The sequence below is a fragment of the Pavona decussata genome, unplaced genomic scaffold (genome assembly GCF_977016875.1).
Source record: "Pavona decussata unplaced genomic scaffold, jaPavDecu1.1 SCAFFOLD_195, whole genome shotgun sequence".
Taxonomy (NCBI): Eukaryota; Metazoa; Cnidaria; class Anthozoa; order Scleractinia; family Agariciidae; genus Pavona; species Pavona decussata.
In genome coordinates this window covers 2094798-2121200 of record NW_028145604.1, presented here as the reverse complement: position 1 = coordinate 2121200, position 26403 = coordinate 2094798, and the positions used below count along the sequence as shown (strand labels likewise).

Sequence of the window (26403 nt, the reverse complement as noted above, 5' to 3'; positions counted from 1 at the left end):
TATTCAAAACACTCGAGGGCCCTTGCATAAATCTCTTTTGAAGTTTGATTTTCCGAAATGCAGGCACCATTAAATTTTTAAGTGCTAGTTTCAATTTCATCTGTAGAAAGGATGTTTTTTTATAAAACAACATTTCCTTTCATTTCACTTCTATGTAGTATGTATTTCTCCGACCAGTCACAAATCTTACAGACTACTAAATTTAAGCATGAAGTTTGTGGTTGGGTGAAGCCTTACGCAGCGGGGTGCGACTTTTAATTCAACTATTGATCGATAGATAAAATGCCTCTTAAATCAATCACCTACTTAATCAAAATACGTAAAATTGAATTAAAGAATAAACGTTAAACTACGTTTAATTAGACAATGCGTTACATGTAAATACTTCCATGATCCAAACGTCTTTACAAAATTTCAATTTTAAGAATGAAATGTTTTCCTATCTGTTAACCTCGGTCTGTCAATCTTGAGTTTGATAAACTTTTCCTTCTCTCTCCAGGGGGCAGCATAATAGTTCAGCTATTAATAAAACACCTCTTTGAGCAGTACGCCTACTTTTGTAGATGAATAGGCCAAAATTATATATTCGGAAGCAACAAAAGAAGGCGCTGTTTACGTCGAAAGCCTTCGTGATAACTGGTTTTAGCACAAGGTCAAGGACACTATTGCCCGAGTTCAAATTATAGATTTGGATGTGCAACGTAGGATATCGAGATATGTACATAGCAAGCATTTTGGGTGGCAACTAAGTTATGTTCTTGAGTATATATGTGGAGAGAACTAAGTTTAAAATATAGCTTTCACTGACAAACATCATGAGTCACATTTAGTTTACATAAAAACGCGTGCCCGTATCCGCTCTGGCGTTATTGTTTACATTATACGACCATTCTTTTGAACGAGTCAGACAAAATAACTTCAAAAGGCGTATTCTGTTTTGGCGCCTTGACATGGCAACCGACACGTTTGCGAGTTGGGTCGGTAAATACATGTTGCCAACATGTGCGAGCGTAACAAAACTGATCTGTTGCTTTTACGAACACGTTAAACTATCTCAACTCTTGTTGTTATGTGTATAATTTACACTAGCATCCAGCTTGTATTTACTAATACAAAATAACAAATGTTTGTATAAGCCAAAAGGCAAATATTTTGAGCCGTAGCTCAAATAGCGGATTCACTCTGACGAAGAGCTAACGCTCGAAACGTCAGCACTCGAATCTCTATAAGGTGGCCAATTTACCTTTAGTTATCAACTCTGTTGATAAACCAAACATTTGTTTCTACTCCACACCGACGCAGCACCGCAGTTTCATTACGAACTAACCCCCTTACACAAATAATCATAGTCTGCCATTAGCCATTAAGGATAGATTTTAAACCTCTTTGGTGAGGTACCGTTTGGGGTTGAAAACAAGGAGTTTAAATTTGAAGAATGAGGCATAAATTGAATACGTAAATTCACATATTTTTCCTGTTTGATGTAAGGTTAACGCCTGAAGCTGAGAAGCACAACCCCACCCAAAATTCCTGGAGAAGCACAAAACAATGTACTTTTAAAACACCAACATTTTCAAACAAAAGCATGGTTCTAAGAGAAACTTTGGATGCTGTCATAGTATACGTACAGCCGTAAAAATGAGTTTACATATCGAATTTTTAATTTGTACGTCAGATCAAGAAATACTAGGTGAACTTAAACAAAGTCTCAAGGAAATTAACCTGCAGGATTCACGGACCCCTCCTAAGTAAAGATGTGCCTTAAGTGTTGTTTGTTCATAATAACCTTTTTGTTGGCATAGCAATATACAATTGTTTAGAAACAATACTTAGGATATATCGTACTGTTACGAGGGCTTTGTGAATTTGGCTTCTTTTGTACTATGAGTACATATTAACGGTAGGGTTATAAGTGACTTTCACCAGAAACTTTGGAGAAGCGGCTTCATGCATTCTAGTTTTGTAAACAGCCAGACAGGGTAAAGTGAAGGCAAACACATTTAGGGTATGAAAGTGGCGTTGGGAATTTCAACGTGCTTGTAAGTTTTGCTACCCTTGACACTTTTTTTCAGTAAAATGACAATATATGATAGATGAATTGTTCAGTCAGTGACAAAGGCATGCTCGGGAAAAGAAAATCTGAACTCTCCCAACAGGAGTTGAACCTCATTTTCTCTTGGTGAAGCCTATGACCTTCCGATTACTAGTTTATGAATGGCTCCCACGAGTCTCGTGTAGCTCAGTGGTAGAGCATCCGAATTGGTAATCGGAAAGTCGTAGATTCGACACCTGTTGGGAGAACTGGCATTTTCTTTCTCCGAGTTTCCCTGGGTGACTGACTGAAAAAATTCATTTATTCACCAGGCTAAAAACATAACATCACCTTTTGTTTCAGAATGACAAAATTTGTACGATTAAAGAGAGGAACCTGTCCGACTTTTGTAACCTTTGCAACAGGTGTAAAAGTTAATTGTAGGACGGAAGGACAATTTGAACTGTTCATTGACCAAATTATTTTTCTTTTATAGACCACATTCGTGGAATCAGGTCACCTTGAACGACAATTAAATTGTTCCACAATTATTCTTCTTATAAACGTTTGCTGTCTGTACTAACACCACTCCCTTTAGTATGAGGGAGAAAGGTGAAAGTCGGGATAGTAGTCGCTCAGGCTTAAAGGCTTGTGTGAAGTCCATGTGATAAAAATTATGTGAAGGACGAAGTGTGAAGCCACATGCGATAAGTCACATCGCAGAAGCTTTGAATACACTCGTCTGACATTAAAGATAGCAATCGAATCTGTATGGACGTTGTTCGAATACCTTGCCGTTCTCCTCTCAAAATAAAGCGTACCACCTGTTGTCTGTGGGCTAATTTACTGAAAACTTCGCCAGTTTCTTTGCGGCTTGTATAACTATGACGCAACTGAAATAATGCGACAGTTAAAGGCGAACTGTCAAGGAGACTTGGTGTCCGCATTTCAAACACCTATAGTCGTTTTTTATCAACAGGAACCGAAACCTAATCGTCTAGTTTTGCTATAAATTACCACTTCGGTGTTCGAAAACTGTCCTGATTTTCTCTGGCCATAGATGGACTTAGTCGGAATAGATTGGAACTTGAGAAAGGTTGGGCTAACTTTTTTTGAAGTTCTCTCATTTTCGTCCCAAGATTGGCTTTAATTATGGCTTCCGTTGATAACGGTAATTTTGTTTTTATTACTGAGGGAATTACCCTGATTTAAATAAAAGTATCTTCTTCTTCTTCTTCTTCTTCTTCTTCTTCTGAACAGATCGTGGGTTGTTCCTTTCAAGAATTCAGTTGATTTCTTTCTCTCGATGTTTTTGAATTGTTTTTCAACTAAGCTAAGGTGTTTTTGCACCATTTTCATCAAAATCCCGATAACAATTTTCCTTCCACTTGGGCCTTGGTGTATTTGAAGGGCGTTGAATTATTCAAGAGGACTGCTGATTTCGCCGCTCGAAAAATTTGGATCAAAATATGTTTTATTACCCTATTTCACATCAACCTCCTGAAACTTATGGCCCCAAGGCCTTTTCAAAATAAAATGTCAAAATTCCATATTCTATTTCAGAGAAAAACGGGTCAAAACCTGTACTCTCCATGTCGCACATGACCGTATGAAAGCTTATGTCAGGGGAATTGTACCCCCGAGTAAACTGCAACCACCCAAGTCATTTCGCCCTTTTAAAAGCTACAGGAAAGTAGCCAAGTGCAATGAGAGGCAACTGTGTTCACAGGTATTTAGCCCTGCCGAGAGTTAATTTCCTAACTCAGATTTTCATAAGAAGGCAGATGACTTGATTGCAGTTCCTTGCTTATGTTGCATTCGTTAAGAAAAATGTAACCCAGAATTTAATCATAAGTTCAGTGTGTTTCGCTTTCGTCGTTTCCCCTAAGCTTGGCCATTAAATAGTTCGTTGAAGGTGATATGAAGCTCAAGGGAAAATTTTCGGTTGCATTTATTATTTATCACTCAATCACTCTCATCGGTACGGAAAAAGTTGGTTTAAGATATTTTTTCGTTTTAGGTTGTCTTGAGGTTAGCGTGTTGTGATTTACTGAAGGGTGCTAATATATATTAAAAATGTTCTTCTTTTAATTAAAAGTACTATTAACTTCATAAATTCATAACGGGAAAAAATACAACAATAAATTAAACTTAAAACTGAATTTATTTCATCATAAAACAGACCTTTCTTGAACAGAAATAAAGTTGGGACTCAATTGATAATTAATGGCCATTCGTTGACCCTGAATTTAATCCCACCTGTTTTCTTAACTGAGCTACAAAAACCTTAAATTCTTAAAAAATATATAAGCGTAGTTCTTAATGTATAAACGTCTTTATCCCTAAAACAGATAATCGATCGTATTCTTACTTAGCTCTGAGGTTTAGAAAGATTAATTATTCATCCCTAAACGTCGATGTAACATCTTTCATCTTTGCAAGCTAAGTAAGAAATGTAATAAATCGAAACGAGCCTACTCAAAAGGTAAAAATAAACGAAGAAGTACAACTTCTGTTGAAGACATTGCTGCTGGAGACGGCGCATGACAATGAAGGGCGGGGCGGTCTTGCAGCTGTTCCCTGCCTATCCTTAGACAAGACCAACAATGTCGGCGCCATATCTGGCACTTGTCTTCCACATCAATCACCCTACAGTGTATCAATGGATACAGACGAACTACTAGAAAAACATTTCATGCAATTATGGGTGAATAGATATTACGTGAATTGTCAAGCTTAAGGATTGCATAGGCAGGAGTTTAAAAGTTGGGGCCATCTGATTCACAGACTACAGAACAAACTTAGACCAAGAGCCTTCTCTCGGTGCAGCGCACAAACGCTGACAATGAACATGTTTATAACTTTTACTAAAGAATTTTACCTCTGTTACATGTTATGGTTACTTTGAAATTCTTGAAACTCACGTTTGAGCCGATTGATGCTAATTAAAAGTTATGGGTGTTGTTTTTGCTTCAGGTTTTTCTGATGTACTGAACCTTGGAATAACCTTGAAAAGGGCTTTTCAAGAATCTGTTTTGACTGCAAGTTCTGTTCTATTTAGCCGAAACAAAAGAATTATCTAAAAAACGATAAATTTAGGTGGAAAACAAAAAAAATCGACGCGTCAAATATCACCGAAAGCTGTGAAACGTAATTAAAGCAAAAGAAGGACCTAAACAAGCATTCAACTTTTATAAGTTATGTAATGACCGTTGAAAGGGGTCTGTTGATTCGCGAATTTCTGCTTTCCTATAGACGCCTCATCACTGTTTGATTTTTTCTGCTCGTTAATCATAACAAATTGCATTATATCCCGTCAAAAGTGAAGGAAGTAATAAAGTTGAAGTGAAAAACATTCACTGTGGGGTCAATTATATAGACTGATGGTTTAAAATTGATATTCCATTTCAATGGGATTTAAGTCAGTTTATATCGTATGGGTGTGTCTCATTGGAAATTAGGCCGCCTGCGTAATGACTTTTTTACAAGGAATAAAGGAGATTCTGCAGCCTGTGGAGCCGGGGAAAAGACGTGGGAAATGCTAACTGTATAGCAGAACTTCTAGGCCTGCTCCTCCCCCAATGCCTGGGATTGAGCCGAAAGAGAGGCTGAAACTTTTGGGAATTACTTTCCACGAAGATACTGGTAATTGGGACCTTCATATTGACAGCTTCCTTTTTAGAGCTGCTAGTCGACTGTATATTCTAAGGGTATACAAGTCAGTTACGGATACACTAAAGACCAGCTCAGCAAACTCTTCGATTCCCTCATAGTGTCATTATTTCTATATGGATTAGAAGTGTGGGGCTCTGCCTTTCAAGGCAAATATTTAGATCGGATTAGGCGTGGCTATCGTTTTGGCTAAACAAATAAGATTTTTGTTACATATGATTTCATAAAGAGTAGGGACCGTGATCTGTTCAACAGAATCACCAGTGACAGTGGCCATGTATTGTTTGACTTACTTCCACCTAAACGTAATAAGGCTGTTAGAGATAGGGGCCATGACTTCATACTCCCTAGAGTGAAGACTGAACTGTTTAATTAAACGGGATTTTGTGAATAGATGCCTTTTTAGATTTCTTTCTTGATGTTTTTTAACTTAATTTGTAATCTGTAATTTGCTTGGTTCCTCATTGATTGTAAGTTCTTCTTTGATTGTAAAGCCACACGTATGTTGTGTCTAATTTTTTAATAAAGATTAAAAGATTAAAAAAAAAAACATCTGCAATACTAACGAAGCATCTATCTTAGACATCTTAATCCATCAATTTCATTTTTCTCGAAATGTGATGAGTTCCTGTAGATTCTCTCCCGGTCACGAGCCGGTTTAATTACCAAGCAAATAGTCCTTTCACTTAAAAGTATAATGCTGAATAATAAGGTAGGAAAAAGACAAGTGTGTTTCTGAATGTTTTTAGTCATCAACTGAAAACCGAGTTTGTAAAACAAGATCTGATTCAATAAAAAAGCACTACGAAAAGATAGACAGTTTTCTACATCAGGTTTCCTTGCTTTTTTTTAAACGGTCACATGGAAATTTTAGTGATAACAGACTTAAATGCTATATTCAGCATAATAAACTGCAGAAAAGGAAAGTATACTTCTTTAAAATACTACTTATTAGCTTACATGTGAATGACCACACGCCTAAACGTCTGTAAACTCAAACATCATGAGCTAAGGTTTAACTCAGAGGGAAAAAGATTTACTGATATCACAACGACAAAAGCACTCGAATGTTTTCGACATCTATGCACAAGTTGCGCGCTCTCCCAATTTACCTCAGAGCTGAAAGTATTTTGTTCAGATCAGACAAGAAATACTATCGTTAATAAACTTGGCTCAATTCTGTTGGACCGAAAGGAATAAATTTGATACCTTTTTTCTAAATACGTTTGTGACTCTCGTCTAATTTTAACGATCTGTGCTCCACCAGCGATTCCGGCTCACTCGCATTCTTATCAGATTTTATTCACAATGATTTTCACGCGTAAGCTTGAATGCACTGAGACTGAGCCACTGTTTTACCTAAAATGGCTCTTACAATTCTCCGATAAGGTGCATGCAAAATGTTTACTGACGTTGAAACTACTTTTGAGCTGTGGACGATACCTATGTAACTTTGCGACATCCCGACTCAAACTTTGTTAAATACACGATTGCGTTGATTTGTTCCTCTTAAAAAACGAACGAAACTAAAGAACCGATTGGCATGTATACTTGATATTTTTATTGGAACTGAAGTACGTAAAATATATAAAGCTTGTTAGAGAAATCATCACATAACCTTACAATCTTAAATCTGTTTAGTAGGCGGACTTGAGCTGTACTAACATGGCTGATTACATAACTTACCCATTGCACTGCGAAGATCACAAAACAAAACTGTAAGAAAATCGTTAATTTCATTTTGTGAAACTGAATGTTAAAAAGTAAACTTCGTAAGCTTAGGGTAGTAAACTAAAAAATTACAAGCACCTTGCAGAGCATAATAAACAGCACCACAGGAAAAATACTGTTCAGTAGCTCTCATTTGAAGAGTCGCACTAAAGAATTTCATCGACATACAGACCCTCATGACTTAAAGTTTGGCTTTCCATTTGGGGTTTTAAAGCCACCCAAATTTGAGCACGAGATATTTAACACCCGGAGATAGACCGGCAAACCGCGCCCAACTCGTTCATGAACAACTGTTTCGAAGCACAAATCTTCAAGCTTTTGTACGATCCTATAGCATTGTGTATTGTTTCTGCAAAATCGTAGAGTTGTTTAGCGTACAATGCGAACTATTCAAACTAAAAGAAAATAAATAAATTTTTTTTTTTTTACGTTTCATGTTGTTTATTCTAGAAAAAAAACGTTTTTACTGACTTTTCATCACCAAATACTTTATGAAGAGTCTGTGTGAAGGCTGATATCTAAATTCATATCTAATTGTAACAGAACTTTTAATTTCTTGAATATTGTTCAAACATGAGACGAGGTAGAAGTCACTTCTTGGCAGACGGTTCAAAATCAGGAAGATTTGACATGGGAAACTTAATTAAACTCTCGCGTATTTTGCGTCAAGTTTTTCAAATTTCCAAAATTAGTATTTTTTTTTCAAAATGATCATGTGGAATTTTATTTCAAATTATCCTAAAATAATGCCAATCGAAGAAACTGTTGTTTTTATTTTTGTAATTCCAACCATATAACTTTATACAATGAAAGTTTTGACGAAAAAGAGAGAACCTTCTAAGCACTAAAGCATGAAATAAATTATTCACGAAGGTTCTTTTGTTCCTAAGAAATGAAACATCGCGTGAAAAAACACAAACAAAAAGAATTAACGTTCCTCAAGGTGGCGGTTTCCTATTTTTGGAGAATTTCTTTATGAAACTGGCTTCTTTTGCAATTGATAAATACAGTAACTTTCCTCTTTCATCTTTTTTGCTCTACTTCTTAGTCTAGGGCCGTTACTTTTATCCGTATCGCATAAAAACGCGCGTAATTCATTCACGTCGCAAACGCGAACGAATTTTACACATTAGATGGTAAAACAAAGAGATTTCATAAAAGCCAGCGAAAATGAGTAAGTTAATTACTTCAGGCGCGCTCGAGATAAAGAAAAAAAACATGTGCGAAAGAAACAAACAGAAGCCTTTACTCTTTGTTTGGTCTCAATTAAGAAGAAATTAAAATAAATTTGTGTGTTATAACTGTAAACCGCACTTCTTTTAGACAACGCAACACTGTTCACAAGTCGACAACAAAGAAGACCACGTGAGATGGATTGACTCAGCGGGCAAAGGGGATTTGCTCTTCATACGGACAACACAAATCATTGAAACTTAATCGAGTAATAGTTTAGCACCGCAGGTTGACATTAAAAGAGAACGAGGAAGATATTTAGTTGTTAATGTATCTATTATTGTAATCCCTGCGATAGTTCCGCTGTGGAATAGATGATTATTATTACTTAATGACAACCGTTTTGAAAACGACGAGTAAACACTTTCCTATCAGTTGCAAATTATGAACAATTACCGCACTGTGGCTTTATTAAATAAACAATTGACTTCATCTGTCGCTTTTGTAGGGTGCGTTATAAAGGACTCAGAATACAAAGCTTAATAAACCAAAATACACGAATTAAGGGCCTTAAGCGGGATAAGAGATTTATCACCTGCAACAGCGGGCGATAAGCCTCGAAATTGAAACATCGAAAATCAAAACATTTTCTTAATATTTTCCTTAAAGTAGCGTTTATTGAAAATTCCAGCTTTACATTTAATTATGATATAGAATTGGAGCTGATTTTTCACTGACAAGTCGTGATGTTCGGTTCAGTTTAGTTTTAACTTCACAGTCACAGCATTAATCTTGTTCGACCCCACAGCGTAACCTCTTTACAAAATTTTAACAGTAGCACATAAATATTACGAGTTCATATGTCATAAAGTTCGTCAGCACTAACTGCAGCTCTATAAATGTGTAACGACGGACGCGAGTCGAAAGCAAGTTGATACTCCTCAATGTAAGCAGCATTTTTTCGTCTGTGGTCAGTGACCTAGCTTTGATTCAGCTACCCTTCAATAGGAACCTTGTGTTGCCCTTAAACGATATTTGTATACCAGTAAAAGAAACTTTAAGTATAACACGGCGACGAACAGATAGCAGGTGTAGCGTAGCTGACACTGAAGGGATGTTATCTTACTTGTTGACTGAACTGAATATTTTCCGGTCCGGCCCGACCTTAGTCAATACGTTTTTTTATCATATGGCCAATTTAACACTCTTTATAGTGGATTCTGAAGGTATTATTATGCCAATAATTGCAAGTTATGACCGGTTACGTAGTAAACTATATTTTTCATGTTGTTTGCTGTCAATGTATAGTTTCAAGTCAAAATTTAGATCAATTCGTGTGACAAGAAATCGTTTCAAATCTCATTTCCCGGGTCCGTCTGTATCTCTAGCAGGGCCATATGGCGTTCTCCCGCCCCGATCGCGTTTCTTGGAGTTGTTTAGATTCTAGTACGAGTACGACTACGAATACTAGATTGACTTCAAGTTTTTAGCGAAGTACTAAGAAGAGATATATCACAGGAAACTTCATTTTAATCTTTGTGAGCGACGAACTTAATGACGAAATCACCTACATTTTGAGGACTTGTTGTCGTCACTACGTGATTCTACGACTATCTCGTTTTCCCGCCAAAATGACACTGGTTCACGCACGCGTACTCTTTTCCGATTGGAAAAAACTCGTACTCGTACTACAACCTTAGGCCTTCAAACGGGGATTTTCCAATGAAGCGCGCTTGGGACCGCAAGGGTCATACAATAAGAATAAGTCTTCTTATTTTTGTGAGAACACGAGTGGAAGTGTTCCCTACAGATTCCGGTCTACGAATAAAATACGTGGGGAGGGCATAGAGAGAAGAAAAATTTTGTAGTTGTCCAATTTAACAACGGCATATACAAAGGACTGATCAGCACTTTCAGATCGTGCTTGATCGTCCAGATACTTTTTGATCTTGGCAATATTTGTTATATGTTAATATGTTAATGATTTATTTGTAGTCATGCCGTGATATGCTTCTCAAAACTCCGCCGATATTAGCGGATAGCTTAAAGAAGACGTTTTAGTGGAGAGATGTTGAATTAATGGTCTACGTAAACAATTCTAGTTCGATGGCAACCAAGTATGACTGGAACTAATCGCGCTGAATATTAAGGGTTGGATCTTTCGGCGTTTCAGAGATTTTCTTTTCAGACCTTTCTAAACCGTTTAAAGCAAACGCTTCTCTCTGGCAATGGAACCTAATAGAAACAGGTGCAACGGGCACTGGAGAAAAATCGCTTTGATGCCGTAGAAACTAAGTTCTTTCTGAGTATTTAATACGATTATGATTAAGAAGACTGGCATACATTTATGACCTCCGGGTCTGAAAAAAACATAACGTGAACAATAACACAATAAGGCGAGAGATAAATTACTCGCGCTGAGTTTATTTACGTTTATGTTTAACTCGGTAACAGAGAGAAGCACCTGCAAAGATAAGAACACAATAGCTAGTGTTGTTATTTTAAGTCAGTAAGTTAGCTGTAACGCCCATTAGCAAGTGGCTTTGCCAAAGAAAAACACCTCGCTTTTGGAAACCATACAAAGAGAAAAACAGTTCAATTGAGAGTCCAACACTTCTGACAATGTTTAGCGGGCGAATATTACAAATAGTATTTGGGATGAACGAATCCTTGATCGACAAAACCTTGAATGTTATGTATTTAAAACGTCTTCATCAGATGTTCGCGTTCTTTGTTATGAAGCTGACAATTATTCGTCTTTGATTCGATTAGAGGTTCGACTTACCATACCTTTTACATTAATATATTAAGTGGAAACAAAGTTTTGTTTATTTTTCGTCATGCTGTGGCGGTCTTTTGTGAAAAATTGAGTTTCACTTCGCTTTTTTGTTGCATCCAATGACGAATACGAGAAAGGCGTTACGGTGTGTTAGTATGAACAAACTTTACGGAGTGTACAACAGTTCGAACGAAATGATTTCACTTTAATTGATCACTGTGTAACGACAATTTTTGTTTGCCCCAAAACGTCTGGCAAAAAAATGACTTGACAGTAATTGGAAGATAGTTGTAAAACTTAATTGCCATCTGGTAGGTAAACTTCTCGATGTTTCAGCTGACGGAAGCGTTCACTATAGCCCCACCTTCTTACGACATTTTAAATGAATTTCCCTTTAACGAGATTTTGAGGGGTTGCTAATGATTGATGAAAGAAGAAATTTTATTGTGCGAGCAGTTGTATTAGTTCTTGAAAAATAATTTCATTTATGTAGTAAATGTTAGCAACTTTTCCTTTTAATTTGGCACTTGTCTAACGCTATTTTTTCGGAATAAAGAAGCCACTGAAACTAGAAAAGTTTGGAATTTAGGTGTGTAAAACAGATGTAGTCCGCTACAGTTGTAGATTTTACGGCTATGCATGAAAAACTACTTAGTTAATGACTCAATAAAAAGCAGCAAATATTAAAGAACAAAACGAAGTTTTAAATCAAGTAGAGAACTAATTAATGTCAGACAGAAGTCTGACAAACAACAAAAACATCCGAAAAACCTTTTAACTTAAATTATGAAATGAAATATTAATAATGAAGGAATGAAAGTATACTTTGCGTTCTTGCCAATTAACCTTCGAATTTTAAATTATCTAGAATGATGTTGCTTTCTTTTCTAAAAACAAACAAGACCCTTCTCGTGATATTTTCCGTTTTATTCAACTAAGCACCTTTAAAGTAAGAACGTGAAACTTATGAAACCGCTCTGCCTCATGCTGACAATTCATAACAGTCATAGTTAATAATTTGTTTCTGCAATTAGGGGCCCAATGTGTGGCAGCCATCCGACTTTTTGATTTGTGATCCGAGGTTTTGGCTGAATTCCACCCTTCTAAAATGTACATGGTAAAAAGTTAGAGAAATCACAATCGTATCTCTTCCACAACACCTACTCAACCTGCGAAATGTCAACCCCTGATTAAACGAGTTCTCTTGTCCGTTTCTCGATCGAACTGTAACTGATTCTGAAATTGCTTGTTTTCAAATATATTCCACCTTGGTACAAATGGTCAGTTTCACCGCAATACTCTTACGAATGCTTTGTTAGATAATTAACTTATTGAACATAGAGGAAGAATAATTCGATTTTGAGGCCATGGGTAAATTGAACAGGCCTTAAATTACGACAGAAATTTAATCAAAAATATAGTATTATACCTGTATTGAAAACGTGCCAAATTCCTCTCTCAAGCTGGGACAAAATATTGCAATTAAATTATGTGATTGATATTTATTTCTTTTGTACTTTTCAGTCCATTACTCTAAATGTGCTGTTCTGCATTTTGGAACAATACTGGATACAAACTAACTCAAATATCAGTCCATCATGATCTGAGAAATTAAGTCTTTTTGGGAAGCACACATCTGCCCAAACTGCAAGGTGGATTGTTCTTCAGTAATGACAATTACTGAAATCAGTGCCCCGACAAACCTGCTTCAAAAGCTAATGACTCTGTGATAAACAAACCAAAAACAAAATATCAGACAAATCTAAAACCACCCTAAGGGAGGTACAGTGGTCTATTGTATTTTTGTTTTTCAGTTCGAAGAAATCAGATGTCCTTCCTTTTCGATCCTTTCCAGTATTTTAGCAGTTTGATGTGGGCACGCCCAGCTGCGAGCTACGGGCGGTTGTATCCCAGACATAACACAGATTTAACTCTTTGCAACTCTGGCCCTGAAAAATACTAGTTTTACTAGTCGAAATATTGTTCCAAATAAATAAGCCTTTTGCCGTAGTGTCAGCCCTGCAATCAGTTTGGTTTATTAACACATAAAGTGACGACTGGCACGTGCATTTCTACTACAAGAGATCCGGAAACGTATTCAGAACAGTTTATTTGCGTGTCGTGTGGTCCCCAGCATTCAAAAGTTTCGTAAACACATGTGGTAGATGGTCAAGAAACTGTTCGTTCTAGGTGAAGTTTTGGGCGTTAATACTTGTAACACATTTCCTGTACATCTCAGTACAAGGGGAACAGAGATTGGTTAGGAAAGCTTTAGCATCATGAACAACAACCTATTGTGAGCACAAATTATATATAAGTCAGTTCCCTGAAGCGCAGTTGTGCGTCTCTGACACTCATTTTGGCTAAGAACTATCGTAAGGTCAACTTACACGGTACCTCTGCTTGGACTAAATTGTTGTTTGTGACTTTTGTAGCGCGAACTGCTCCCGTCATGTTTCCACGATTGTCGTGGGGTTTTAAAACTGTATCAATTCGTTTCAAGTTTGACGACATTTACGTGTCGTAGTAGACAGTAGGAGCAAGCAAGCTGTAGGTTTGAATTCAAATTGACAATCCTTATCGCAGCAGGTCGCATAAAACAGAGTTGTACGGTCTTTGAAGGGACACACCCGATCAGCAAGAGTTCCCTTGGATGAAAATGGTTGTAAATGAGTTATAGAATTGCTATCTACAGTAAATTAGACCAAAGTTGAAATGGAATTTTTTTCGAAACAAAATACACTCAATTGAATCCTCTCTTATTTCGAGGTTCCTTTTTCAGTTCACTTAGATGTCTCGTGAACTTTTTCAAGAACTATAATCGGGATGAAAACTTGAAGAAAAGATTTTCTGTTCAATCCTCATTGGTGGTTCCTTTTTTCTTCAAAGAATGTTTTTGGGACCTTCAACGTTAACTAAGGAACCATCGAGACTCGAGAGATACGAGCAAAACTGTATCGAACCCGAAACCTCTGTATTTGAATTATAGACTATTCATTCTTGTATCAAGTATTGAACAAGGGCATTTCCAAATCACACAGTGAATATCATTGCCTCTAGAGCCCTAGCTCCATTTGACCAGCGGGTGACGTTTACAGGTATCCTGTCACTTCGGGAAGAAGAGAGAAAAACTGAGAACCATATGTCTTTTTCGCTTTTTTTTTTTTTCTTTTAAGGCGAGAGCTCACTTCAGTCCCTCCGCGTGGCCTTGGGACTCGGACTTTCTCTTTGTCCCACCTTCGTGGTGTTTTGAATTGACGTGGGGAGGAGGGGGGTTCTCCCTATAGTGGACTATATGGGAAGGCTCCGTCCGAACGGGGTACCTTCCTCAGAATGGAGGTATGTAGAAGGGTAGAGATTTCACAAACTAAAGTATACAAAAGGGTAGGGGGAAACTGTCATTTAGGTATTTTAAAAAAAGAGCCTTTCAAAATATCTCCAACAGACCCAACGAAAAAAGATAGAGTGTTTCTACTGTATGTATGTGAAAGGGTTACCTTTCCTGTCAAGAATGGCCCACATAAAAATCTCAGGGCGGAGCCTCCACCTATAAAGCTTTCCTCAGTACCGGGGGGGGGGGGGGGATACCACATCAACCTTAAAGCTTCCTCCTTTCAAGAGAACCCTAAAAGCGTGACACCTTTTTCAAATTAGTTTATAGAGGAGGGTTCCACACTCTTAAAACGACAACAACAGCAACAACAACAACAACCAGTTTATTAAGTGAAAAAATATAAGGAAACGTTGGAGGTTATTCCTATCGAGAACGTTCCCTAAAAGTTAAAAAAATACATTCAAACCATGAAAATATTTATATAGATATAAAATTCTGTAGTTTTCATGCCAACTTATATATATATTTTCCGTTGTAGTTTTAATTCTTTATATTTTATTTTGTTATAAAAGATCTCCTTGAAAACCACTTCTAGTGACCGGCGGAGGCCTCCTCTTAATACGTAACATTGCAACATTGCAGCAAAGATAAATTAAGACCTCCTAGTCCCTAGTCTAGTCCACTCATGTACAAAATTCATGGAAAATTTGTCAACAATTTGTTGTTCGCAGTGCAAAACACGGTGCTGGGACACTCAACGAGAAAATTTAAGCAAAATAATTAAAGCGTTGTATCCTGTGTTCTCAGATCGTTTGGTGGCCTTTTATAATATAAGGCATATTTGTGTAAGCTAATACAGTTTGATCTGTTCGGTCTCTCTAGCTGAAAATGTAAGTTGCAGAAAATTTCAGGTAAAGGAATCTTATCCCACAAATTTACTAGCTGTGGATGGTTTTACCGGAATTTTACGAAAATGCTAGCTGGCATTTTTTCGCATTTTTATCGAGATATTTGCGGAAAACGAAAGACATTGGGCCAGTTATTTAAACAGAGACTCACTTAGGCCGCGGCTTAAGACAATCAGTGGGCCTCCAAATCTGTTTATAAGTTTTCTAGTCTGGGATGCAAGCCTTCTTGTTACTGTCAGCAACAGACAATGTTTAGATATGACTGTTGGTAAAATTGAAAATGGCTTAAAATGTGCAGTTTTGTTAAACACTGTCTAAACTGTCTTTTAATAACTGAGCCTCTAATTTTCCATTGTTACGAAATTTTGAGCTTACATTTTTCCCAAGTATACTTAAGATTTTCTATCCGAACAGATATCCACCGAAATAAACCGTTGCGTGCCCCTGACATTCAATCAAAACTTATTTCACTGTCGAATAAAAACATCGAAGCAATCAATTTTATTTTACTCCCATCGTCCATAAAATAGCGGTGTCCGTTTCTATGGTTACTGTTTCACTGCCATCGTAGGTATTGGAGGTGCTGACCAAGCTTCCAAACTCTAACTGGCCATCAGCTGAAAAAAAAAATCAAAAATCAAATAGAGCGGTTTTCAGTTGAGTGCTGCAAACCAAAATCAAAGTAATTACTCTGGCCAATCACAACCGACACGAACAGCGCAGTAAACCAATCGGAATTCGCAGCAAATACGTGTAACCTGCGCCAGCTAAGCGCGGGAAAACGCGTACGAGCAAGTCACGATTGGTTCAGCCACTGCGATCACTGACTTACTTAGATTCCACTTCAGTCCAGCTGTTGTGATACGTGTGCACTTGGCACCAACAGGTATCAGCCCGCACCAGTCCCCTTCCAAACCAGTGCTCACGTGAATAACATGCTTTCCCTACAAAACGAAACAAATCAAGCACACAAAATAACTATGAAACCGTCGTGGTTACGAGAGCCATGTATTTTGCTTGTACGGATGTAAAGACTAAAGGAACGGTAGTGCACGGGAAAATAACATGTCGAGTACATCGTTTCGCTAGTTATAGACCACACACAACCCACAAAATGTAAATATATTTCTTTCATTCAAACAGTATGAATTGCAAAATTGTCATTAGCTTCAGAGAGCAAAAAAGACTTCTCCTTCTTCTTGCCTTGTTTCGCACTGACGAAGGGCTAACGCTCGAAACGTCAGCACTCAAATTTCTGTACGGTGGCCAAATTACCTTTAGTTATCAACACTGTTGATAAAACCAAATATTTGAATTCTCCAGAGATCCCCGTTGCGCTTGTTTGCTTCCGGCTTAAAAAGGGGGCACACTGTATCCATGACAACTAATTCTCCATACCGGTAAAAGAAGACAAGCAATCGAGTCCTCAGACATCAGATAAACTGGCTTGCTTGTGACCTTTGCCACGTGGAACAAAGTTTCGATGTTCGCCATAGTCTGGTCGAGTCTTTTGCCAAATGCGTTCACAACAACTATCTGGTCAAACTAAAATACAAACATTTACGCATGAGAAAACGTCGGTCGTTTTAGCACAAAAAACAAAAATTGTGCAATTGGTGAAGTTCCATAAAGTTCCTTTGGTTATGATAGTTTTAAAATTCCCGTAACCTGCTCTGTGAAATCAGAGAGAACCAAAAAGGAAGCAAAACCAAAAAGGCAAAAGTCCATCATAACTAGGCAGTTTTGCACGTTCTCTCTCCGCGTTAAACCAAATTGGGCGTTTGAAACAGCGGCCCTCTTCACAACCTGTCTCGCAAACATTGTGTTGCGAGAAAAAGTAGGCTAGTCCTTTACTCTTTACAACGTTGCAAGATACTCAGTTTACAGCATGTGACATGCATTCCCTAACTCGCAACTGAACGTACTGCTTTAGTCGGCATTCATTTACAAGTTGCATGAAAAATTACCTTGTGTAAAAGCAGTTCTAATAACGGTTGCACGCCGTATCCCGCGCTTGACGCCCGATGCGCGTTTATTCCACCCTTGTCACCGGTTGCTTGTTTTCCCGCGCTTAATTAGCTCTAGTTCCATGTTTTTGCTTTGAATTCTGATTGGAACATTGACTTGCTTACTTTGATTCCGGATTTTTAGGTTACAAACCTCATTTATGTTCTGTTTACTGAGTAAAATCCTGAGGCACTTTGTGAGGTCTGTTTCATCCTGATCAGGAGTGGAAATCACTTCAACCCCCTGAAAAATCATGAAGGGACAACAGGTGCGACACTTAATAAATACCACAGGAAAACTAATAGTTTATACATCCCTACGAATTCTTGGGTTGTTAAAATACTAAAAAATGATTGCAGTACGAAGATTATTGTGAATAGTCCTAATGTACCATACAACATAGGGGATATTCTTGCCTCCTTGGTTAATGGGTGATAGCTACTAACCTGCTTAAAAGAAAGTGTGGGTGTCTTGATGAGATCTTTAGTAAGGAAAATTACTACTCTAAGCTAAATATAGGACAGCTCCTACCTTCTCCTTGTAAAAGTTCAAAATATCAGGACCAATTGAGTCAAAGTCACCACTAATATAGTCTGGAAGATACCTATAGATGGCAAAAAAAAAAAACACTATTCATAATTGTTCAAAAATCAATTGCTCTCCCAGAGAAGGGAAGGGTAGGGATGTCTAAATTTCCAACTTTTCATATTTTTTACTTCATGTTTCTGCCTCTATCCTTGTCGGATGAAAAGTAAAACTACATTTTTCTCCCATTTCCCAAAATCTTACAAATGTAGGTCCTGGAGGCAATTTGGAGAAGCAGTGAGGAACTTGGGAATCTACAAACCATTCATTTAATGTACAACATTGCTTTAACAGTGTGACTACAAGTAGAATAATTTTTTAAACTGATATAGATGGTAACACATGTGAAGTGAGAGTAGAAAGATGGGGAAAGGGACAAAGAACCAGAATCTTGAATCTTGAGTTTATATAATTGGGTGCCACTGTGGTAAGTTTTATAAAAATCAACTGACATTGGGCAGAACTCTGCTTAAGTCAAACAAGAAATCACTGATGTTCGCGGGACTCAGAATATGTGATGTTTACAGCTGCAGACGACTGGAGTGGGGTGGGAGGGGGGAGAGTGGAATTCTGCAATGGATTAATAATATTTATCCCAACTTCACAGACAAGAGCTGGCCTGCTACGAACATTTTTACTAATGACCCTGCACAAATGATCAGACTTAGACTCCTGTTTCAAGTCATTTCAAAGGAGATTTTATTTTACCTTTCAGGCTGGTCACCAACTATTCTGTGCACTTGATTAGTACCTCCATCTGTACAAGCCTTTACACTTGCTACAGGATGCAAGAACATAACAGATAAGTAATCACACCAGCCAAGTTTTGGTGCTCTTGTACACTGTAACTTAAAAGAGAAATGACTGCATGAGAGGTCAGCTCCACCCCCCTTGGGAAGGGTGTGTGACACAGTTCTCCAAACCCTCACCCTATTTCAATACAATATATGCAATTTTCCACGTCATGTCTGCTATATAATCTAGCTCAGTGGTTAGAGTAATTTTGTAAACCCCACCCCCACCCCCCTATTCCTTGAAAGGTGAGAGTGTGCCACCCAGTTCACCACACCCTCACCCAATTTCAAATAAAAAATGTGCAGTTTTTCAAACCCGTATTCTTACCTGACCTCTAAAATCCATATACCTTTCATTGGACGTGACCTGTAAAATCCATACTCTTTTCAGACTTTAAGACCTCAGATTGGGAATTATCTATGCCCATGTTCAGATCAAAGGGGCCCAAACACTGTCCCACATGCATAGTTACATACACAGCTTATAAGAGAAAGTAGCCCGGGTTATGAGATGTTTAATGTGGAAGCTAGTCTAGTTAGCTAATAGGCCATACTTGATATCCAACTATCCGAAATTACTCTGACAGAAGTTAAAGTGCTGACCTGTCTTCCAAAGGTTCTTGAACTTGTCCATCATTCCATCAAGTGGCATATTAACAACCACAAGGGCAACTCTTAATTTCTCATCTGAAGGTTAGAAGCAGAATATAATTAAAATAATAATCAAAATCAAAATACAAATTTGGAACTTAGCCTCTGGCTACAGAGTTGATAGTTGCACAAAACACCCTAACTTGGACACATTTGAAGTGAGTAGTTTCTTATCACCAGAAAGACAGTATTGGTTAAAGTTAGTGCACATGACTTTCAACTGAAGGTCTGGCTATATGCCTTCAGCATGCATGATGGTTCTCATACAGCTTGCACTATAGTGTTTGTTTCTGTTGTCTTGCCTACATGTAAATGCAATAAGAAACTAAAAAAAGAAAAAAGAAAGAAAATTCAAGATACCTTGTGGAATGGCTTCATATTTTGCCAAGGCAGATAAACATGCCAAAGGGGTCCAGTGTGTAATCATGATCTGATGCAGAAGAAAACAATCCCAATCAATCAATTTAACCCACAGGTTATGCACCCATTAATGTTAAGCCACTGGTGGGGAGGGGAGGGTAGGCCAGACAAAGACACAGCCAGTGAACACGCTTCCAAATGGGGCAAAGAGCATGACCACGCTGGCTCCCAGACCACACTTGGCTTGCTCTGCTCGGTAATTTTTCTTTTCACCCTATACCCCACTTGAGAAGCTGTTGACAGGCTAGCAAAGACAAAGCCATTTATCTAGAGCAAACAATTTTGGCTACTATTCCCCACTGAAAGGCATTTTGGGATGGTCAAAACAGTCCCTTAATGTTTTACAAAAATTTGTTAGAAAGCCCACTACAATGGCCAATTATGGGAAGATAGTTGCTGTCAGGGCACTTTCCATTTAGCCAAATTTTTGGTTAGAAATTAAGGAAAGGCTTTTTTCCAGTCATCCCAACCTTTAATCTCATTGGTTGGTCATAATACCTGTGTGGTGGCATACATGTAATGATGGTGCAAGAAGAAAACAAATAAAAATGAAAGTTTGGTGCAAATGGAAGGGTAATTTCCATCCCAACCCAATTGAACAAAAAAACTGGAGTACCTTGAAAGGTTCTCCATCTGTTCTGTAAAATTTCTGTTTGATTCAAACATACCATTTTACATTTCAACTGGTCGAACAGAAAATTTTGGCTAAATGGTAAGCTGCTCATCCCCCACCAATACCTGGCCTTCCCCAGTCACCTCACTGTGGTTTGACATTGATAACTGCATAATTTAAAACACTTGCACATAAACAGCGACAAATGGAAACATTTTAAATAAACATATTAAAAGGCAATAAAGAGTGAATTCCTTTTCTAACCGATCTTGAGTTGTACATAATATAACAGGAGTGTAGCAACCATTCTCTACAAGTGGCAGGAATTGCTGTGTACCAATTCAGCTCCAACAAATTAAACCTGGATCTTTGCCTAGCATATGGAAAAGGGGGGAGTAATCAGTAGATTGTGAATCTGAAAATTTATTATTTCTTCACTTCCACTGTGTCGTGCACCACTGTTATTACAACAACTCCGAAATTCATCGCTAGAAGGAAAACTATACATTTGTAAACAAAGTGTGTCTCTTGAGAGAATAACGCTACAACACAAAAACAATAGGTTTGAAGGGATTACCGCAACTTCAATCGCTTTCATACCGCAGGCTCACTGGAACACAAATTCATAATGGAGGACTTGAGAAACACAACTTTTCCAAGTTCCTTATTTTCCTTTTTCGGGGCCTAAACTTCATTTCAGCCACATCTGATAAGCTGTAAGGAACACATTTTTGCTTCATACGTGGTATGAAGTTTTGATCCTATTAGCACGTGGGGGAAGTGATTGGTTTACAACAAGAACGTCATATATAAGCTTCATACATTTAGAACCGGGATTTATCAAAAGTGAAACTGTAGACACAATGCACAGAAACTTTCGCCAAGTTTGTTCTTCTTAATTTCGGACGACATGGTAAAAGTGCAGCTGTTGTCAAGTTATTGAACTCTTGCTCATACTGAAATCAGCTGAAAGTGATACTCACCAACGTAGAATTTTCCCCGGGAAATTTTCACGCCAGATTAAACTCTTGAGACCACCATTTTTGATGTTAGAAGATAACGAATTCAGGAGAAGTCTTCCAGGAAGGCTTATCAACTCCGAGGCAGCCTTGACCACACGGAAAAGATAAACTTATTCCGTGATGCAATTTGATCAAGATCCTTCCGATCTCACGCAAGAAGGCGCGTGACAGGTGACGTCACGCTGTTTCCGAAACAAGTGTTTACGTCACGCATGAGTCTATTTCCGTTTATAAATATAAAATTGGACACAGTTCGGCGAGTCAGCATTTTGACACTGAACGCGAAGCGCAATGCAGAACGATAATGAACCCTTAAAATTGGTTTTTCTTGGAGATCCAGTGGTTGGAAAGACATCTTTTCTTCTTCGATTTGGTAATGGTCATTTCACCGAGGAAGATAATTTAGTGGTGTTCGACTTCTCAGATAGGATAACCGTGGACGGAATAACCTACCATGTTAACTTCTGGGACATTGATAGTGCCATGGAAGAGCGTCTTCGGCCTCTCGTGTACCCCGGGACAAGCTTATTTATGTTATGTTTTGACATTACAAACAGAGCTTCATTTAAGAATATCAAAGAATCGTGGATAACAGAAATTCGCGACTACGTGCCAGATGCCCCTTTCCTGCTAGTTGGTAACAAGATGGACCTCAGACACAAAAAGTAAGTTTTATGTTGGTTCACAAGATTCCTTTATTCCTCCGGTGAGCAGTTAAATGTTAAATCGCAATGACAGTTTTTTCCGAAGAAACATTAGTTTCTACGTGCGTCTGATCAACAATGAACTCCAGGCCCTCTCTTTTTTGTTGGCTGCGCGGTCCAATAGGCCATTTCCGAGTTGCTTTGAACCTCGTTATGAAAGCGAGGCTAAGTGCAAAGTTTTGATTATGAAATAAGGTTTAGTCCGTTCACAGTCCCCCTATTTTTCCGTGGGATTCTTGAGACCGGTATGCTTTGATGGAGCTGCCGCCATCTTGGTTTGTAAAATCGAGCGCCATCTGGGGAGGGTGTCTAAACTAGTGAGGGAGAGGGGAGCAAAGTTGGGAGGCGGCGGAAAAAATATTTTTCGCTTCCCATCCCCCACTATACTAACACCCACTTCCGCTCCCCTCGGTAGTTGAGACACTCTCCCCAGATCACGCTCTCTTTTACAAACCAAGATGGCGGCAGTTCCATCAAAGTGTACCGCTCTCGAGAATCCTACGGAAAAATAGGGGGACTGTGAACAGTCTAAATAAGTTTTATGAATGACTACTAATTTTCATGATAAAAACTTTGCTCTTACTCGGCTTGCTTTCATAAGGAGGTTCAAAGCAACTTGGAAATGGCCTATTGACCTTGCAGCCAACAAAAAAGACTGGGGCGGATCTAGGGGTGGTTCAGGTGGTTCGGTCGAACCCCCTAAACTGAACATAAAAACGTGTAAAAACGTATAAAAAACTCGTGGTTAAAAAAACAGTGAGCCAACACAGCTAATAAATATATCTTTTGAAAATGTTATTTCTTTGTGTCGTTGTACGCCAAAACAGCAATAAAAACAAGACAAATTTGTGCCTAGTTGAAAATGGCCTCATAGTACGTCCGCTTGAGCTATAAAATTACTGCTTATTAACGCTTACACGTCCCGCCAAAACTGACAGTTTATGCCAATATGTTGAAGAGGACAAAGCAACCACAAATTCACCGGTTTTTCGGACCGTCATTTTTGACATTACCTGAAAGCCGGTTAAAGGCTACCTGCGGACCACCATGACGACAAAAAGATTGTCTGGCTTGGCGCTCATGAATATTCACCACAAGAAACCCGTGGATTATGATGCTGTTGTCCAGAAATTTGCAGAACAGCAACCCCGGAGAATGTTGCTGGCAGATCCCATTTTTGAGGAATCAAGAATTTTTAATTTGAATAAATTTAAAATGTTTATCCGTCTCGATTATTGTCAGTGTTAAGAAAATCCATCCTTTAAACTACTGCAGTTAGCACAAAAATGGAGGTGACTTTAGAGCAATTAAACCACTTCAAATTGCCCATGAAAACAGTGGAAATCGAATTTCAGAGGCCCTAAAATTAAAAATTTTCCGGAGGAGCATGCCCCCGGACCCCCCTAGGGGCTACCGCCTTTGGCGGGTGTTTATCCAAACCCCCCTTCGTCAAATCCTGGATCCGCCCCAGAAAGAGGTGGCAAATCTGATGCCTTCTCACCGGATGGAGTTTCTTTGTTCTTCAGAAGCACTGAAATGGCAGATTTGACTGTTGTGGTTTACACAGCTGTCCCTAAGGCTGTGTCCCACAAAATGTTTCTTTTCCTGCGATCCTCTCCCTGGTGGAAGTAGGTCATTTAATTGGCTCTTTGTAAAAAGAAGAAGAAGAAGAAGAAGAAGCAAACAAAAGAAATTTTGGAAAATTAATAAATAATAATTCCAACGAAGCCTCTTACTTGTAGCTGCCATGTTGGGGTAGACCACCATTACTTTAAAAAGAGGTAAAATGAAGTCATTGTTATGATGGTGATTTAGACGTTGGAGTTGCCTTTAAGATGTATACAGCTATTTCAATTTACATCGTCAGATCAAAGTATAAAGCTATAAGACAAGACCTCGAGATTCTTTGGATTTTTTTACGAATAAGTTCACCAAAATCAGCTATGCCTCATCCGTCCAGTGAAGATATACGATGGCGAGCCATTTGGATGAAAGAAATGTTAGGATATCAAATGGATGAGGTGGCAGCCTCTTTGAAGTTGTCTTTAAGCTTTAAACTTTGATCCGACAACGTTAATTGAAATAGCTGAATACAAAGCATATAAAAGCTTAGAAGCAATCATTATCAAAGAGCATGGAATGGCATTGAAAATGAAACATTTTAATGGGATTGGCCTTGACCCTGAGTTCAGTGGCAACAGCTAGCAGTATTTATAAATGTGTATAAATGTCCAGAAAATATGCATCAGTCCCCTCTCCTCCCCCCCCCCCCCCCTCTCCATGGAAGGGATTTTTCCTAAGAACCGCCTACCCCTCTGTAAATTCCATTGTTTTGCCTTTGACTCTCCCCGCCACCCCTAGAATTTCCACTCCTGCATGTCTTTGTGTGCATGAGGAGAGGGGGGAGGAGGGTAGAAATATGGATATTTTCTGGAACTATGCAATCCTCCCCAGGTGAGATGCTTGGTCCATGGCAGCATTAACTCCAGCATTTTGTTAGGTCTTCCTATTGGTTTGTCTGAATCAGGCCTGGGTACGGTAGAGACTGATGATGTCCCCTAGAAACGTTTTTAGTATTTAAAGAAATGGGAAATGGGGCAAAGGCTACTAATATTTGGAAGTACATTACTATTTAATGAATGGGATAACCTCATGTAAAATTATGTGTGGCTCCAGAAATACCCATACCCACCCTAAGGAGGGTTATGGAAATTTCAAGGGGGAGGGGGGGTTCAAAAGCAAACATTTTAAAGAGAGTTTGAAGTTAATCCGGAATTTCCAGAGCTAAGGATGGGACATTTTAAATCAGTCTAAATAAGCCACCACTAACCCTCTGAACTTTCACTAACATCAGTGATAACTTTTTTTATTGAAAACAGGAAGCCCAGTGAAAATCTGAATGAGTCTGACATAGTTTCAAGCCAGGAGGCCTGGGAACTAGCGCAGTTAAATGGTACCCTTTATATGGAGAACAGTGCTGTAACAGGAGAGCAAGTCAATGAAGTTGTCAATACAGCTATTAGAATGGTTGCTGATCATCGAAGAATGCAGAGATCCAAATGTCGTTGTCATCGACTATTTAAGTGGATTAAGTGCAGGCGTCACAAATGAGGATATTTGGAAATAGAAACATAATTATTTGTAAAATTCATAATTTTATTTTGCTGAAGCCTTGAAATGAGAGTTTGCCATAAATTAGATTTAAGTTAATTGAGCATCTCAGTCAAATACATGTGCAGAGGTACAGTGTCTGAACTTGATAACTATGTAAATTTTAATATAATAACGGACTTGTACAGTTTAGTTGAACTACACAAACATTTTGAATAGGTTAATAAAGATTTTATTGAATTGTATTGAAACCCACCGAACAATATTGTGTTTAACATTTGCATCAATTAGAAAAACGGCCGTCCACTCCATTAATGCATTTGGGAAACGCCCCGTTTCAACCTCGTTCACAGTGTCTCTCTTCTTCCCACCCCCAGCACCGAGTTTCCGGACTCTCACCGCACCCTATTGAATTGGTAGGTAGCGCCTGATTAAAACTTCGCAAGTCATTTATAGTGTGACGAAAGTGAATTAAAAAGTCACCGCGAGTCGCGCTTCTATCCGCAATTGTGACACGTACTATAGTTTTATACGGTCGCAATTAAAAAAATGCTTCCTTTGTTTTCATGAAACAAGATGCCTATACTGGCATAAACGCGTGATGCTGAGCTGATTCATTTATTCCAATTGTATGCTTCGCAGATTTATAAAACTACCCTTGCTAATGGAAATGTTTGAGTCACGAAGATCGCGTTACGTTGCTTTCTTTGTGTTACGTTACATAGGGTAATTTTGGTAATTCCATTACGATAACGTAAGCTGCTCAATGGCCTCTTTTTATTCTCCCATCGTGGTCTAAGACTGTCAAACAAAGCACGATTCCTTCGCCAGGAACTCTCCAATTTCCATCGTTTTAGATGTCGAGTG

At 38.3% G+C, this 26403-nt stretch overlaps 2 protein-coding genes across 2 annotated transcripts; one reads left to right on the top strand and one right to left on the bottom strand.

Moving 5' to 3' along the window:
• Positions 1 to 15087: 15087 nt before the first annotated feature.
• LOC146461713 (thiamine pyrophosphokinase 1-like) lies at positions 15088 to 21863 on the bottom strand. Its single transcript, XM_085086697.1, has 9 exons — positions 21683 to 21863; positions 20027 to 20096; positions 19619 to 19702; positions 18930 to 18999; positions 18168 to 18240; positions 17790 to 17879; positions 17028 to 17174; positions 16462 to 16573; positions 15088 to 16246 (listed from the first exon to the last, which is right to left on the bottom strand). The coding sequence occupies exons 2-9, from the start codon at positions 20091 to 20093 to the stop codon at positions 16131 to 16133; spliced, it is 759 nt and encodes a 252-aa protein (XP_084942823.1). The 5' UTR covers positions 20094 to 20096; positions 21683 to 21863; the 3' UTR covers positions 15088 to 16130.
• Positions 21864 to 21974: 111 nt separating this feature from the next.
• Positions 21975 to 25806, top strand: LOC146461712 (ras-related protein ced-10-like). Its single transcript, XM_085086703.1, has 2 exons — positions 21975 to 22386; positions 25305 to 25806. Exons 1-2 carry the CDS (start codon positions 22013 to 22015, stop codon positions 25534 to 25536), a joined length of 606 nt encoding a protein of 201 aa, XP_084942829.1. The 5' UTR covers positions 21975 to 22012; the 3' UTR covers positions 25537 to 25806.
• The last annotated feature ends 597 nt before the right edge of the window (positions 25807 to 26403 follow it).

Bases quoted from the DNA above. Each gene is read 5' to 3' on its own strand.
- LOC146461713 (XM_085086697.1), bottom strand. From the start codon at position 20,093: ATGATTACACACTGGACCCCTTTGGCATGTTTATCTGCCTTGGCAAAA. The intron at 19,000-19,618 runs GTCAGCACTTTA...TGCATCCTGTAG, and splicing joins CAAGAACCTTTGGAAGACAG to CAAGTGTAAAGGCTTGTACA. The intron at 17,175-17,789 runs GTTTGTAACCTA...TTTGTATTTTAG, and splicing joins GTAAACAGAACATAAATGAG to TTTGACCAGATAGTTGTTGT.
- LOC146461712 (XM_085086703.1), top strand. From the start codon at position 22,013: ATGCAGAACGATAATGAACCCTTAAAATTGGTTTTTCTTGGAGATCCA. The intron at 22,387-25,304 runs GTAAGTTTTATG...TATTGAAAACAG, and splicing joins ATGGACCTCAGACACAAAAA to GAAGCCCAGTGAAAATCTGA.